Below are 17,053 nucleotides of genomic sequence, written 5' to 3' on the forward strand. Positions count from 1 at the left end.
AATTCCATATGTTATTCCTTCAGCAGCTATGCTCTTTAATTCCATATGTTATTCTTTCAGCAGCTATGCCCTCTAATTCCATATGTTATTCCTTCAGCAGCTATGCTCTCTAATTCCATATGTTATTCCTTCAGCAGCTATGCCCTCTAATTCCATGTTATTCCTTCAGCAGCTATGCCCTCTAATTCCATATGTTCTTCCTTCAGCAGCTATGCTCTCTAATTCCATATGTTCTTCCTTCAGCAGCTATGCTCTCTAATTCCATATGTTCTTCCTTCAGCAGCTATGCTCTCTAATTCCATATGTTCTTCCTTCAGCAGCTATGCTCTCTAATTCCATATGTTCTTCCTTCAGCAGCTATGCTCTCTAATTCCATATGGCTCCTGCTATTTGTGGCAGTATTTGTTAAGAACAGCAAAAATTATAAAACTGCTGATTGAAATAATCTATGTGAAATGTTATGTTCTTGTCCTGCCAGATGTATGTACTAAGGGAAGGACAATCATTTTCAGTGGCAGGGGTACACGTTCAGGCTATTCTCAGTTACTGATATCTGATTAGATTCACTGAATGGTTACTGAATAATAAGTGAAATGCGTTGTGTAACCTTCAATCTGCTTATTGGATATTGAGAATTCTATGTACTGTAAATTATTCTGACGATGAATAGCACCTGACCTTTCATTATGTTTTATTCACCCTGTAACTCTAGAATAATAATCACTTATAAAAGATAATATAAAGGTGGCATTAATGATAAGAGAAGGTTGTATCTGCTGCTGCATGAAAAAAAACTGCTAAATGCACAGCAAACAAACTTAAAAAAGAATAGCTTCAAGGTAGAAATATGGGATTGTTATTAATATACTGTTTTGCAATATGGAGAAAAATATTAGTTTAACCATTTACATATACAGTATATGGTGCACAAAAAATATAAAAAGCACTAAGACACTCATTTTTTGTTTCTTTAGCGCAGGAATTTGATGAATCTATTCTGCACTACAAGATTGGGATTTTCTTCAAGTAATTTGCACGCTGCGGACCAGAGTTTCATCCTTCTATCGCATCCAAATGGATGCTCAAAAATATTCATTAGTGGTTCCACCATCTTTATAATAGTAGATTGGTCTATCAGCTCACTTGACATACTAGGTTAAATTTACTCTGCAGCCTTTAAGCTCAACAATTACAAGCGAACCCTTCAGACTAATTTGCTGGAATGTGAAAAAAACCCTGCAAAAAAATAAAGACATAAAAAGACACTAAAAATTTAGGGGATATCAACTGTCTTAATGTCCACAAAGGAATATAATGTACACAGATAGTGACTACACCCTAAAAGTTGGAGGCCGATGCATTGACAAGACTGCTGCTCATATTTTACTTTTGGACTATTATCTGTCCGCAAAATGTTCTAGGTTATGTAAAAACATCTATGTTATAAAAAAGACAGTCAGAAAAAATATAATAATGTTTCATTCTTTTCAACAGGTAAAATTAAAAGACCATGGCCTACATTTCATGTTCAGTATACGCTGGATTTTGCAGGAAATTGCAGAAACTAAAAAGTCACATTTAAGGGAACTTGTCAAGTCGGATAACACTATCAATCTGCAGATATAGTGTTACTCTGCAGGCTAATAGCATTATAAAGGTGCTCGGCCGCTGAACTGAAAGTGCGGCACTTGGGAGAAAATGAACTTTTTCTCCCGGGAGCCGCCGGCTTTCAGTCGTACAGGTGTGCCGTCGCAGCTACAGTCTTCACCTATTATATTGTGAGCGGCATCTGACAGAAAACCAATTCAGCAGTATGTCGGTGCAGAGTGGGCTGTCAGTCCGACCCGCAGCTCTCAGTGTTGTGAGCGGTGATTGCAATTGCTTCGGGCAGGACTCTATGACTGAAAGCTGCCGGCCCCGGGGAGAAATAATTTATTCTCCCCTGGTGCCACACTTTCAATACAGTAGCTGAGCACTGTCTTATGTTAATAGCGTCATCTGACCTGACAGATTTTGTATAAATTACTTTAAATTCACATAAAAAGTTGAAAATGTGGTCTTCTTACTCAAGAGAACAAATGAAAAGATTACGGTTGGCTGTTTTTTTCCCCTGCAACCACAGCAAGGGAAAGGTGGTCTTCTTTTTGAAAAGGGGTTGTCTTTACAAGAAAACTCATGTTATATAATTAGAATGCACAAAAATAGGTAACAAAAGCTATATTGCCATTCCTCAGATAACCCCAAAAAAGATACCCCAAATACTTTTGAATAGTAAAACACATGAGCTCTCATAAAAATGATGTAAAAATCACATCAGCCAAGTTACTACTTTGTATGTAATTCCTTCGCTATGTACAGTACAGACCAAAAGTTTGGACACACCTTCTCATTTAAAGATTTTTCTGTATTTTCATGACTATGAAACTTGTACATTCACAATGAAGGTATCAAAACTATGAATTAACACATGTGGAATTATATACTTAACAAAAAAGTGTGAAACAACTGAAAATATGTCTTATATTCTAGGTTCTTCAAAGCAGCCACCTTTTGCTTTGATGACTGTTTTGCACACTCTTGGCATTCTCTTGATGAGCTTCAAGAGGTAGTCACCGGAAATGGTCTTCCAACAATCTTGAAGGAGTTTCCAGAGATGCTTAGCACTTGTTGGCCCTTTTGCCTTCACTCTGCGCTCCAGCTCACCCCAAACCATCTCAATTGGGTTCAGGTCTGGTGACTGTGGAGTCCAGGTCATCTGGCGTAGCACCCCATCACTCTCCTTCTTGGTCAAATAGCCCTTACACAGCCTGGAGGTGTGTTTGGGGTCATTGTCCTGTTGAAAAATAAATGATGGTCCAACTAAACGCAAACCGGATGGAATAGCATGCCGCTGCAAGATACTGTGGTAGCCATGCTGGTTCAGTACGCTTTCAATTTTGAATAAATCCCCAACAGTGTCACCAGCAAAGCACCCCCACACCATCACACCTCCTCCTCCATGCTTCACAGTGGGAACCAGGCATGTAGAGTCCATCCGTTCACCTTTTCTGTGTCGCACAAAGACACGGTGGTTGGAACCAAAGATCTCAAATTTGGACTCATTAGACCAAAGCACAGATTTCCACTGGTCTAATGTCCATTCCTTGTGTTCTTTTGCCCAAACAAGTCTCTTCTGCTTGTTGCCTGTCCTTTGCAGTGGTTTCCTTGCAGCTATTTTACCATGAAGGCCTGCTGCACAAAGTCTCCTCTTAACAGTTGTTGTAGAGATGTGTCTGCTGCTAGAACTCTGTGTGGCATTGACCTGGTCTCTAATCTGAGCTGCTGTTAACCTGCGATTTCTGAGGCTGGTGACTTGGATAAACTTATCCTCAGAAGCAGAGGTGACTCTTGGTCTTCCTTTCCTGGGGCGGTCCTCATGTGAGCCAGTTTCTTTGTAGCGCTTGATGGTTTTTGCAACTGCACTTGGGGACACTTTCAAAGTTTGCCCAATTTTTCGGACTGACTGACCTTAATTTATTAAAGTAATGATGGCCACTCGTTTTTCTTTACTTTGCTGCTTTTTTCTTGCCATAATACAAATTCTAACAGTCTATTCAGTAGGACTATCAGCTGTGTATCCACCTGATTTCTGCACAACACAACTGATGGTCCCAATCCCATTTATAAGGCAAGAAATCCCACTTATTAAACCAGACAGGGCACACCTGTGAAGTGAAAACCATTTCCGGTGACTACCTCTTGAAGCTCATCAAGAGAATCCCAAGAGTGTGCAAAGCAGTCATCAAAGCAAAAGGTGGCTACTTTGAAGAACCTAGAATATAAGACATATTTTCAGTTATTTCACACTTTTTTGTTAAGTATATAATTCCACATGTGTTAATTCATAGTTTTGATGCCTTCAGTGTGAATGTACAGTTTTCAAAGTCATGAAAATACAGAAAAATCTTTAAATGAGAAGGTGTGTCCAAACTTTTGGTCTGTGTATATATTATATCTGTACTGTATATTCATATTTACACAGATCTAAGAGTGAGATGAATACAAGTGTTTGTTGCTATGAAGAAAAGATCCATTAACTACATTATATACAATAATAAAATCATTTGTATATTTCGTATGTAAATCTAGTGTTATGGAAAAGGATTACTCTTTAACACCCTTTAGAGTACGTCTACACATAGAGGAAATGCTGCGGAAAATTTCTGCACCACAGAGGCATATCTACACCAATCCCCAGCGCTTATAATCCAAATTTTGGTAAAGGTTTTACTGCCGATTTCCCTGCGGAGAATTGCAGTGTGTGTTGAAAAAAGAAACCACTATACCCAACTCCAAAGGCACTTCCAAGGCTCCCTTCATGGTCTCTGTACAATATGTCCCATGTAACCGCAGCAGCAGTCCTATAGGACGAAAAGTCACTGCAGGCCAGGTTGTACAGGGACCAGCAGGGGATCAGAACGGGTAGACAAAAAAGTATAGTGGTTTTATTTTAATTTTTTTTTTTTAGCTCCTATAGATTTTGATGCATATCCAAGAGGAATCTGCAGCAAAATCCACAATAATCCGCAGTTATTGCAGAATTTCGCTTCCCCATTGAACTCAATGAGAAATATTTGCAACAAATTGGCAATGAACCCAGAGAAAGAATTGATGTGTGAAATTAATGAAGCATCACATGTCAATTTAGACACAAATACGTTTTCACCCTAAGTGAATTGGATTAGGTTTGCTTAAAGGGGATGTCTCATTTTATTAAATGGGTAAAATTGAAAAATACCTGTAAAGAAAGCAACTTTGCAATTTACCTCTTATAAAAAAAAATTCTCCTGTGACAAAAAAACAGAGATATTTTTAATTCTGAAGTGTATGGCCAAGTTTACCATTCACGTCAGAGCCGACCGTTCTCGTATAGCTCTTTGCTATACAGCTTGAAAGCGCAGCTCTGAACCTGTCTAAGTTGCTGAATCTAGCAGCCTCGGTGTCCCTGCCGGCTGGCTGGACTATCTTTAGGAGCGCACAACCACCCAACCAGCAGGAAGGTGGAAGACAGCAGCAGTGTGCTCCAGAAAATGGGAGCATGAGACAACCCCTTCCATCTTGCTGCTACTGCGTTATGCCACAGATTTTTCATTAACTAATCCAAACAGAAAATCAACATTTCCTCTACTTGTGAGTGTAGGCTTAAAGGGGTTTTCCACTAACAAAGTGAATTTTAATCAACATATTAATCACTAGATCTTGGAATAATAATAATTTCCACAATTGGATGTGTTAAAATAAAATGTTCCTGTGCTGAGATAATCTTATAAATGTGTCTCTGCTGTGTGCTGTGTAATGGCTGTGTCTGACCGTGCAGGAACATGGTCTGATCATACCTCAGCTCCTGGGCAGTGGAGGAAGAAAAAGAGAATACAGACATTAGCAGGGGATCACAGCTGATTCTTTCAGTGAGGTAAAACATTGCTCAAAAACAAGTTTTACCTCACAAAAAGAATCAGCTGTGATCCCCTGCTGTAATGTCTGTATACTCTTTTACTCCCCGCCCAGGAGCTGTGGTATGATCAGACCATGTCCCTGTACGGTCAGACACGGCAATTACACAGTACACAGCAGGGGCACATTTATAAGATTATCTCAGCACAGGAACATTTTATTTAAACACATCCAATTGTGGAAATTATTATAATTCCAAGATCTATTAAAATGTACTTTGTTCATGGGAAAAACCCTTTAAAGTCCCCATAAACAGAAAGATGAAGAACTTCAAAGGCCATACAAACAATGAATAAGATTTACCTCAGTAGACACACGAGGGGGACTCTCCTGCACATAATCCAATAGTTTTTTAGGAGGCTGGCGGCAGACACAGAACAGAAATGCAGAGGTGAAATGGATAATCGTGATAGTAGACCATTACCAAAGTGATGGAGAATGTTGGTGTTACTTTTTTCCAAAAAAAGGCTTCAAAAGGTAAAGAAAGCAAACTACTGGCATGAGGAAAAACAGAGAAATTAGTGGAAGGTTGTGAAATATCTACATGCAAGCCACACAAAGCAATAAGCACACGTCTGCTGAGTGCTGGGGACACGTTAGTGCCACGGATGTCCTATGCAGGTAGTCACTCTAGAAGCATTTAGCAATGGAAAGAAAACACAAAAACACCACACATTGACAAGAGGAAGACATGCAGTCCCAGCACTCGGTAAACACCCTATTTTGCACCATTTCTCCTGTGCACCTCTTTCCACACATACTACACTAGTCAGTAAATGTGTCCTAATAAATGTAATGGCATATTATTTGTGAACTTATAATGTGTTGTGATGGCACTGAGCGTTTACCCCTGAGGATTATACCACAGTAACCTTAGAAGATCTGACTGTTAGCAATCAGCCATCATGAGCTTTTCTCATTGGTCAATAAGCAAGTCCAGAACGCAGCACCATTACTGCCCCGAAATAAATAATTTTCCTGGAAATTAGTCTATAGGAACTTGCATTGTGACTTCAATAAAATAAACATAAAAAATGCACATGAAGTAGGAAATTCATATTTTTTTTTACTGAATTGATAGAAAAAATAAACACTACAAAAATGGTATAGGAGAGACTACAGCATGCCCTAAAATAGTTTTTTAACCACAGTGTGTGAATGAAGAATTCTCAGCAATTTTTTCCATGATCGGTACTAATTATGTACCGTATGTAGTTTAGTGCAAATGTATTAAAATACTTACAGAACGTAGAATACTTCCGGTTTCCAGCTCTGCGCCGGTTGTCTTCCAGCTCATGTGAAAGCTCTTCAGCTTTGTTGGCTCATACTGTGCGGAACGGTGCTTATTTTCCAATGCAAGTCTAAGAGACTCAAAACAAGACTTACATTAAGGCCACAGCCCCACTATCAGTATTTGGTCAGTATTCGGTCAGTATTTTTTCTCAGGAGTGGGAGCCAAAACCAGGAGTGGGTGATAAATGCAGAATTGGAGACTTGTTTCTATTATACCTTTTCTCTGATTGTTCCTCACCTGGTTTTGTCTCCCACTCCTGAGAAAAATACTGACTGAATACTGACCAAATACTGATAGTGGGGCCGTGGCCTAAGAGTGAGACTTCAGAGCACGTAAGCCAGAAAAGGACCGGTTGGGTGCTGGAAACCGGGGAAGACTGTGATCGGTAAATGTTTTAATCCACCTTCAATACATTACATATTTTTTGGAGGAAATAGAGGAAAACAAAATTGCTAGGACATCTTTAAATCACACAAAATTCTGTACAATGTAGTATCTGGCCACTGCAGTCATTTATTGCAGAAACAATAATGTGGCATGTCAGCCCACTGTAAAAGTATTGTGATACACAAAGCTGATAACTTGCCTGTCAATGTGCTACTCTGCACTAACATGTATTTTATGGACAGATGATCAGTATGAGTTAAAGAAGTAGCATTTTTGAATATATAATGCAGCATAGGCTATTATGAAAAAAAATTGGAAGGCCTTGTGTATGCATTGTGTATACCTGTTTTAATTAAGGTGCCATTTTGTCCGTCATCTTGATTCCTTTTCTCCGATATGGTTCCCCTAATATGTTCTACATTACTCTTGCTCTTTATAGTCAGATGGGCATAATCGTATTATATTGCAGTTACTCTGCTCCTATTTAATAGCAGCAGTAATAGATCAGTGTCATAAAACTGCTGTCCCTGGCTTACCCTGCAGAGTCTCAGTGTATCCCAAGTGATGCAGCTTCACAAGTAGAGTCTCAGTTTATTTTACTTAACACCGCTTCTGCCTGTCTACCCTGCTTCCTGCTTGTGATAAGTTTCTCCCTGTCAGAAAGTAGTGGAAACAGGCAGAAGCGGTATTTTCAGCAGCACCACTTGTCAACTGGAAATGTATTTATAAAAAAGCAACTACACCTGAGTGGATTCATATTTTCTTTCATGATCCGTGTGTGAGAATTTGTTTGGCAGTATGTTACCAAATGACATCTTACTACAACACAAGGACATACAGGTGCATCTCACTAAATTAGAATATCATCAAAAAGTTAATTTATTTCAGTTCTTCAATACAAAAAGTGAAACTCATATATTATATAGAGTCATTACAAACAGAGTGATCTATTTCAAGTGTTTATTTCTGTTAATGTTGATGATTATGGCTTACAGCCAACGAAAACACAAAAGTCATTATCTCAGTAAATTAGAATACTTTATAACAACAGCTTGAAAAATGTTTTTAAAATCCGATATTCTAATTTATTGAGATGCACCTGTATCAGCACTAATTTAGATGTGTTTTTCAAAGCTTAGATGACCTGATTAAGTAGAGATTTTAAGTATACATGCAATACTGTTCAAACGTCAGAGAATACCCTTAATAGGGAGGCAGTGTGAGATCAAAAGCAGTTTAGATGTTAACATTAAAACTAATTAAACTTACACTTATACAATAAAGGGGTTGTTCAGTCTAAAATGAAAAGTCTGCAGTTACTCTGTGTGACTGCAGACTTTTTAACCTCCCCAGTTCTTGCGCTGTGAGGATTCACAAGATACTGAGCTGGGAATGGCGGTGATGTATGCGATATGCACACACACGGGAAGAAGCCATCTAGTAGGTGTGGCCACACTCCATACAAGGGTACTGAGCTAGGTAACGCCCATTAGATGGCCACGCCCACGAGACGTTCGCACCCTTGCTCCATACACTTGTATGGAGCGAGGCCGAGCCCACTAGATGGCTTCTGCCCGGGAGTATGCATATCGCATACATCACCACCGTTCCAGGCTCAGAAACAGGAACATCCTGGGGGGAATTTTGGAGGGATTCAAAAGTCTACAGTTACACAGAGTGACTGCAGACTTTTCATTTTAGACTGGACACCCTCTTGAAGTATGAACATTGTAGTCACTTCGGCATTCCAGCAACCCCACTTTCAACACACAAACAGAGATCGCTCTTCCCGTTGTGTGTCAGCATATAATGAATGGACCTGACCATCAAGTTCAGTTCAATTAGCCAAGCCAGCCCCCTTCTCTGTTACAGCTGTTGCAGATTCCAAAAGCTGATTATTTTTTTTTAAAGGGTGTATCAGTTTTCATAATTAGTAATACATGTGGATACGTAAAACTTGAAAATATAAACTGGTTTTGCATGCCCCCGCCTCCCTCACTGGTGATTGACAGCACTCCCTGACTTGTCTGAGCCTACGCTGCAGACAGTACTTAATACAGACAAGACAGCACTGTCAATCAAAAGCGAGGGAGGAGGGGCTTTGCAAAAGCAGTGAGCTGAACGGTGCACTGAGCCTCTAGGCCACAGCAAGCACTGAGCGAGCTAACTAGGACATTTCATTAAACGTTAGTTTCTGCAGAGTGATGGCAGAAATTAGAACACTAAAGATGCCATTCTTATAGGGGCTCATAAACTCATTTAAAAGAAGGATTCCTTTGTTTGGACAATCTTTACTTGTGGTTAAATGGTCATGAAGTGCCTCCTGTTAGTACCTCAAGCAATATACTGTAATCTGTGGAGCAACCTGGCAGAAAGTGTTTTGATTCACTGCCTTTATGACTATTTTGGCTGGAATTAAAGAAACATAAGGGTGGACTCTGACTTTTGCTCAGTACTGTACATACTTTGGAGAATAAAAATGAATTCCTACTCAGTCACTTTCCAGTTCTCAGAACTCTTTCACTGTCACTATCTTTCTGAATCTCCTCTTACTAGTTCCCTTTTCATGACACTAGTGCAATGATGTATTTGATTAGACATACTGGAGAACAATGACAACACACAGACCACTTGTTATATTTTTCTACCTACTTCACACTGGACGTAATTCTTTAAAGAGATTTCAAATGGCAAACTATTTCTATGCTCATGTAGTTCTTTCAAAGACAAGTTCAGCAATACCTTTACATGACTAGTCCGTTCCTCCATTAATGAGAAATCAGCGTTTGAAGTGATATGCAAATGAGGCTGAAGAGCTAGTATAGTTCTGAAGCCTCTGTCACTCCAGCTCTATTTCCCACCCAGCGCCACCTCCTCATGCTTAATTGACAGCCTATATGCCTTGTGACTTCAGGCAAAAGAGCCATTAGGAAAGGACTAGGTAGGGAATAGAGCTGGAGTGACAGAGGCATCAAATCTTCAAATAGATCTTCAGTCTCATTTACTTGTCAATTAAAAAGCTGATTTCTCACTAATGGAGAAATAGATTGGACATGTAACATTGGGCATTACTTGTCTATGAAAGAGCTACATATGCAAATAACTAGTTTGGGGTGTGAAATCCTGCTCATAGATTTCCTTTTAGAAGATGATATTTTTTGTCACTACAGTCATTAAAAAAAAATTCTATTTTTTTTTTACACTACTTGATCATTTATGTGCGTGATACATTGTATTCTGATTTATGTATAAGCTTTCATGACAGCTTCAATCACAGTTGGACGCAGGGTTTAATTCATGAAGCAGATGTGTAAAAGTTAGTAGTCCTTGCTGGCTATGGAGTTTATGGAAGCTCTATTGTAAAATATATGCCTCAATATCTATCATCTATCACGTTAAAACAAGTGTTAGGCCACGGCCCCACTATCAGTATTTGGTCAGTATTTTTTCTCAGGAGTGGGAGCCAAAAACCAGGAGTGAGTGATAAATGCAGAATTGGTGACTTGTTTCTATTATACCTTTTCTCTGATTGTTCCTCACCTGGTTTTGGCTCCCACTCCTGAGAAAAAATACTGACCGAATACTGACCAAATACTGATAGTGGGGCCGTGGCATTACTCTTACTTTCACCCATTGTTAGGACTATGGATTGTTCCCGTCTATCGTAGGTGCACAGCATACGCTTAACCTTGATGGTGCATAAGTGGGAGTTAATAAACCATAAGCTTCACAGGATTAGATAGTCCTAACACCTATTGGAAGCATTAGTATCTAACCTCACTTACCGGATGTCCAAACTCCAGCTCTGAAAAGAATTTATACCATGGTTCATTTTCTAAATCTATCTCATCTGGATTTATACGACCGTTCTGGAGTAGGAAGCAAGGAGGGGGAGGTCAAAGGTACAAATTCTAGAATGATAGCAGTATACAAGCATCAAACACTAGAGCAGGGGGTGTCCAACAAAAGATGCTAACAGGCAACAACACTTAAAGCGGATCTGTCACAATACAAACTACATACATTACTAACTAAATCTTTTAGACCTGATGAGGATGTTGTATTTACTTTGAAAATCCAAATCAAAATGGCCTTATAATCCTTTATGAAAGCTGACCTAAATCCCCGCCTACTTCACCTGATTGGCAGCTCCTCAGTATCCCTCCTGCTGCAGAGAGCGGTACGAGCTGCAGTCAGTCAGGCTGGGCGGGCAGAGGTTAAATACACTTGGACTCATGAGCTTTTTCGTACAAAAATATGGCAGCCAGCAGCAATTTCCTACTAAAGGCATGCAAGGTCCAAAGACCATGGACTCCAGCATGGAAAAACCACAAAGGTAAAAAAATAGTCTGCATCCAAGTATGCTTGATAAAGACCTACACTGGGTCAAAACATAGTGATGTTGTATTAGACAGAATATTTTTTTTTTCTTACAACCTGATCTTAATGCTCATCTAAGCATCAGGACTATGCAGCCATCCTGAACTAGATTTTCATCAGGCCTTAAGAGAACTATTAAATGTATGCAGCGTGTACTGTGAAAGCTGGTGACAGATCTCCTGTATACAGAGTCACTGCTGATTGGCTGGTTTCATTGCAGTGAGTACAATAAGTTGTACATATAGTATAGGTTTACCTTTAAAAATTGTTTTTCAGTTTACTACAACATATACAGTTCTACAGAAAAGTTGATTAACAATATATATAAATTGCATAACTTTTCTGCAACTGATCTTGAGCTTCATATATTTAAGGCAGATTCACATTTCTGCAAGTTACCACTGGAATCAGCCATTACTGCCCTACACTGCGGGAGTGTTGTTGTATGTAAATGTTGCCAATGATAAACATCTTTGTCATTTGTCTAACCACTTAATACTTGACTTCCCCACTTCTTAAAGAAATGCCACGTGCCCAATGACATGCAGTGCAGAGTCTTTATATCTTTGCACTTGGTATTTCTTGATAGCCTATTATACCACATATGGCCAGCTTAGATCTGAATGGAAAAGCCACGCATATACTCTGTGCTGAGTGTTCATTCAGTCCCATGCACTCGGTAAATTACAATCTCTTCACCACTGACATTAGGTGATGATCAGCAGGCCTGGAGTCACTATCACACATTTCCAAGGTCAGGTGACAGGTAAGTATGACATTACTTTTTATCCCACCACATGGGGCCAATCATCTGTTTTTGTCAAGAGAAAAAGCTTTAACACAGGCATTCCACTACACCCAAACAGGCATGGTGCATACTGTGTTTGCGACCACTCTAGGGCTTAACATAAGCTCATAACACCTGACAGCGGCTACAGATTGGATGGTTGCTTAGGACTGCCTACAGATATTCATGTATGTGTATATATATATATATATATATATATATATATATATACATACATATATATACACACACAGTACAGACCAAAAGTTTGGACACACCTTCTCATTTAAATATTTTTCTGTGTTTTCATGACTATGAAAATTGTACATTCACACTGAAGGCATCAAAACTATGAATTAACACATGTGGAATTATATACTTAACAAAAAAGTGTGAAACAACTGAAAATATGTCTTCTATTCTAGGTTCTTCAAAGTAGCCACCTTTTGCTTTGATGACTGCTTTGCACACTCTTGGCATTCTCTTGATGAGCTTCAAGAGGTAGTCACCGGAAATGGTCTTCCAACAATCTTGAAGGAGTTCCCAGAGATGCTTGGCCCCTTTGCCTTCACTCTGCGGTCCAGCTCACCCCAAACCATCTCAATTGGGTTCAGGTCTGGTGACTGTGGAGGCCAGGTCATTTGGCGTAGCACCCCATCACTCTCCTTCTTGGTCAAATAGCCCTTACACAGCCTGGAGGTGTGTTTGGGGTCATTGTCCTGTTGAAAAATAAATGATGGTCCAACTAAACGAATACCAGATGGAATAGTATACCGCTGCAAGATGCTGTGGTAGCCATGCTGGTTCAGTATGCCTTCAATTTTGAATAAATCCCCAACAGTGTCACCAGCAAAGAACCCCCACACCATCACACCTCCTCCTCCATGCTTCACGGTGGGAACCAGGCATGTAGAGTCCATCTGTTCACCTTTTCTGCTTCGCACAAAGACACGGTGGTTGGAACCAAAGATCTCAAATTTGGATTCATCAGACCAAAGCACAAATTTCCACTGGTCTAATGTCCATTCCTTGTGTTCTTTAGCCCAAACAAGTCTCTTCTGCTTGTTGCCTGTCCTTAGCAGTGGTTTCCTAGCAGCTATTTTACCATGAAGGCCTGCTGCACAAAGTCTCCTCTTAACAGTTGTTGTAGAGATGTGTCTGCTGCTAGAACTCTGTGTGGCATTTACCTGGTCTCTAATCTGAGCTGCTGTTAACCTGCAATTTCTGAGGCTGGTGACTCGGATAAACTTATCCTCAGAAGCAGAGGTGACTCTTGGTCTTCCTTTCCTGGGGCGGTCCTCATGTGAGCCAGTTTCTTTGTAGCGCTTGATGGTTTTTGCAACTGCACTTGGGGACACTTTCAAAGTTTGCCCAATTTTTCGGACTGACTGACCTTCATTTCTTAAAGTAGAGATGGCCACTCGTTTTCCTTTACTTAGCTGCTTTTTTCTTGCCATAATACAAATTCTAACAGTCTATTCAGTAGGACTATCAGCTGTGTATCCACCTGACTTCTGCACAACACAACTGATGGTCCCAACCCCATTTATAAGGCAAGAAATCCCACTTATTAAACCTGACAGGGCACACCTGTGAAGTGAAAACCATTTCTGGTGACTACCTCTTGAAGCTCATCAAGAGAATGCCAAGAGTGTGCAAAGCAGTCATCAAAGCAAAAGGTGGCTACTTTGAAGAACCTAGAATATAAGACATATTTTCAGTTGTTTCACACTTTTTTGTTAAGTATATAATTCCACATGTGTTAATTCATAGTTTTGATGCCTTCAGTGTGAATGTACAATTTTCATAGTCCGGAAAATACAGAAAAATATTTAAATGAGAAGGTGTGTCCAAACTTTTGGTCTGTGTATATATTATATATTATATATATATATATATATATATATATATATATATATATATATATATATGCACACATACATACACACACACTTATATAATCGTGGTCGAAAGTGGTGGCACCCTTGAAATTGTTCCAGAAAATTAAGTATTTCTCCCAGATAATTATTGCAATTACACATGTTTTGTTACACACGTTTATTTATTTTGTGTATATTGGAACAACACAGAAAAATAGAGAAAAAAAAGGAAAAATTGGACATATCATCACACAAAACCCCCAAAATTGCTGGCAACTTTCCAAATTTGTGGATAAACAACTTTGTTACAAGCATGCGATGCTCGTTCAAACTCACTTGTGGCAAGTAACAGGTGTGGGCAATATGACAATCACACCTGAAACCAGATAAAAAAGGGAGCCGTTGACTCAATCTTTGCATCCACTAAGCATGGAGAACAGAAAGAGAAGAGAACTGTCTGAGAAATTGAGAACCAAAATTGTTGAAAAATATTAAGAATCTCAAGGTTATAAGTCCATCACCAGAGATCTTGATGTCCACGGTGTGCAACAAAAGCAAGACGTTTACAACCCATGGCACTGTAGCTAATCTCCCTGGACATGGACGGCAGAGAAAAATTGATGAAAGGTTGCAACACAGGATAGTCCAGATGGTGGATAAACAGCCCCAATCAAGTTCCAAAGATATTCAAGCTGTCCTACAGGCTCAGGGTGCATCAGTGTCAGCGTGAACTATCCGTCGAAATTTAAATTAAATGAAACGCTATGGCAGGAGACCCAGGAGGACCCCACTGTTGACACAGAGACATAAAAAAGCTAGACTGCAGTTTGCCAAAATACGGTGGGGGTTCAAAGATGTTTTGGGGTTGTTTTGTTGCCTCTGGCACTGAATGCCTTGACTGTGTGCAAAACATCATGAAATATGAAGATTACCAAAGAACTTTGGGTCGAATGTAGTGCCCAGAAAGCTGAGTTTCTGTCCTCGGTCATGGGTCTTCCAGCAGGTCAATGCTGGAGAGTTCTGAAGTGGCCAGTTATGAGTCTGGATATAAATCCCATTGAACACCTGTGCAGAGATCTTAAAATTGCTGTCGGGAGAAGGCGCCTTCAAATATGAGAGACCTGGAGTAGTTTGCAAAAGAAGAGTGGTCCAAAATTCCAACTTAGAGGTGTAAGAAGCTTGTTGATGGTTATAGGAAGCAATTGACTACAATTATTTATTCCAAAAGGTGTACAACCAAACATTACGTTGATGGTGTCCGGCCCATTTTTGAGGTTGTGTGTGAAATTATGTCCAATTTTCCTTTTTTTCGTCTGTTTTCTTGTGTTGTTCCAATACACACAAAGGAAATAAACACATGTATAACAAAATATGTGTAATTGCGATAATTTTCTGGGAGAAAAACTTTATTTCCTGAAACAATCTCAAGGGTGCCCCTTTCAGCAATGGGTGTGTGTGTGTATATACACATGTGTATGTATATTTATTTACACACACAATTCTCATATACACGCACAGCTTTGGGGCAAAAATTAAGAGACAACTGCAAAATTTTCATTTTCTTTGATTTTTCTCTTTATAGGTATATTTTTGAGTAAAATGTACATTGTTGTTTTATTCTACAAACTACTGACAACATGTCTCCGAAAATCAAAGCTAAAAATGTTGTATTTACTTGCATCAAATGAAAAATCGTCAAGATAATAAAAAAGAAACAGTGCTTTCAGACCTCAAATAATGCAAAGAAAATCAGTTCTTATTCATTTAGAAACAACAATACTCGGGTTTTAACTCAGGAAGAGTTCAGAAATCAATATTTGGTGGAATAACCATGATTTTTAATCACAGCTTTCATGTGTCTTGGCTGCTTTCCACCAGTCTTTCACACTGCTTTTGGGTGACCTTATGCCACTCCTGGCATAAAAATGTAAGCAGTTCTTCTTTGATGGCTTGTGACTATCCATCTTCCTCTTGATTACATTTCAGAAGTTTTCAATGGGGTTCAGGTCAACAGATTGGGCTGGCCATGACAGGGTCTTGATGTGGTGCTCCTTCATCCACACATTGACCTAGCTGTGTGGCATGGGGCATTGTCCTGCTGGAAAAACAGTCCTCAGAGTTGGGGAACATTGCCTGAGCAGAAGGAAGCAAGTGTTTTTCAAGGATAATCTTGTACGCGGCTTGATTCATACGTCCTTCGCAAAGATTAACTTGCCCAATTCCAGCCTTGCTGAAGCATCCCCAGATCATCACCAATCCGCCACTAAATTTCACAGTGGGTGCAAGACACTGTGGCTTTTATGCCTTTCCAGGTCTCCATCTAACCATTAGACGACCAGGTGTTGGGTAAAGCTGAAAATTAGACTCATCCGAGAAGATTACCTTACTCCAGTCCTCTATGGTCCAATCCTTATGGTCTTTGGTGACCTTCAGCCTGGGTTTCCTGTTCTTCTCATTGATGAAAGGCTTTTTTCTAGCTTTACATGACTTGAGGCCTGCCTCTAGGAGTTCGTTACGAACTGTTCTTGCCGTGCACTTCACCCCAGCTGCCATTTGCCATTCCTTTTGTAGGTCCCTTGATGTCATCCTGCGGTTGCTGAGAGACATTCGATTAACATGATGGTCATCCCGGTCAGTGGAGAGTCGCTTTCGCCCTCTGCCGGTCTGGAGCTTTGTAGTCCCCAATGTCTGCTGCTTGACCTTGTTGTAATGGACTGCCGTTTTTGAAATTTTAAGAATGGAGGCAACATGACGCTCACTGTATCCCTCTGCTAGTAAAGCCAGAATTGAGCCCTTCTTTTCCTCACTCAAGACTTTTCTTTTCAACTCCTT

At 39.7% G+C, this 17,053-nt stretch overlaps 1 protein-coding gene across 32 annotated transcripts in view; it reads right to left on the bottom strand.

The window, feature by feature from the left end:
* The window catches only part of SORBS2 (sorbin and SH3 domain containing 2), a 417,459-nt gene that overhangs the window by 74,639 nt on the left and 325,767 nt on the right, over positions 1–17,053 (bottom strand). For 24 of the 32 annotated variants that reach the window (XM_073645333.1, XM_073645328.1, XM_073645327.1 and 21 more), the window contains 2 exons: positions 10,960–11,043; positions 5,797–5,853 (listed from right to left, as the gene is read on the bottom strand). The exons of the other annotated variants lie outside the window; for them this stretch is intronic. In XM_073645333.1, the coding sequence (XP_073501434.1) occupies positions 5,797–5,853; positions 10,960–11,043 (141 nt within the window). The remainder of the gene's footprint in view (positions 1–5,796; positions 5,854–10,959; positions 11,044–17,053) is intronic. 32 annotated transcript variants of the gene reach the window in all.

The sequence above is a fragment of the Phyllobates terribilis genome, unplaced genomic scaffold, assembly GCF_046119375.1.
Source record: "Phyllobates terribilis strain yellow unplaced genomic scaffold, ASM4611937v1 Scaffold_1__5_contigs__length_1240528914, whole genome shotgun sequence".
In the NCBI taxonomy this organism is placed as follows: Eukaryota; Metazoa; Chordata; class Amphibia; order Anura; family Dendrobatidae; genus Phyllobates; species Phyllobates terribilis.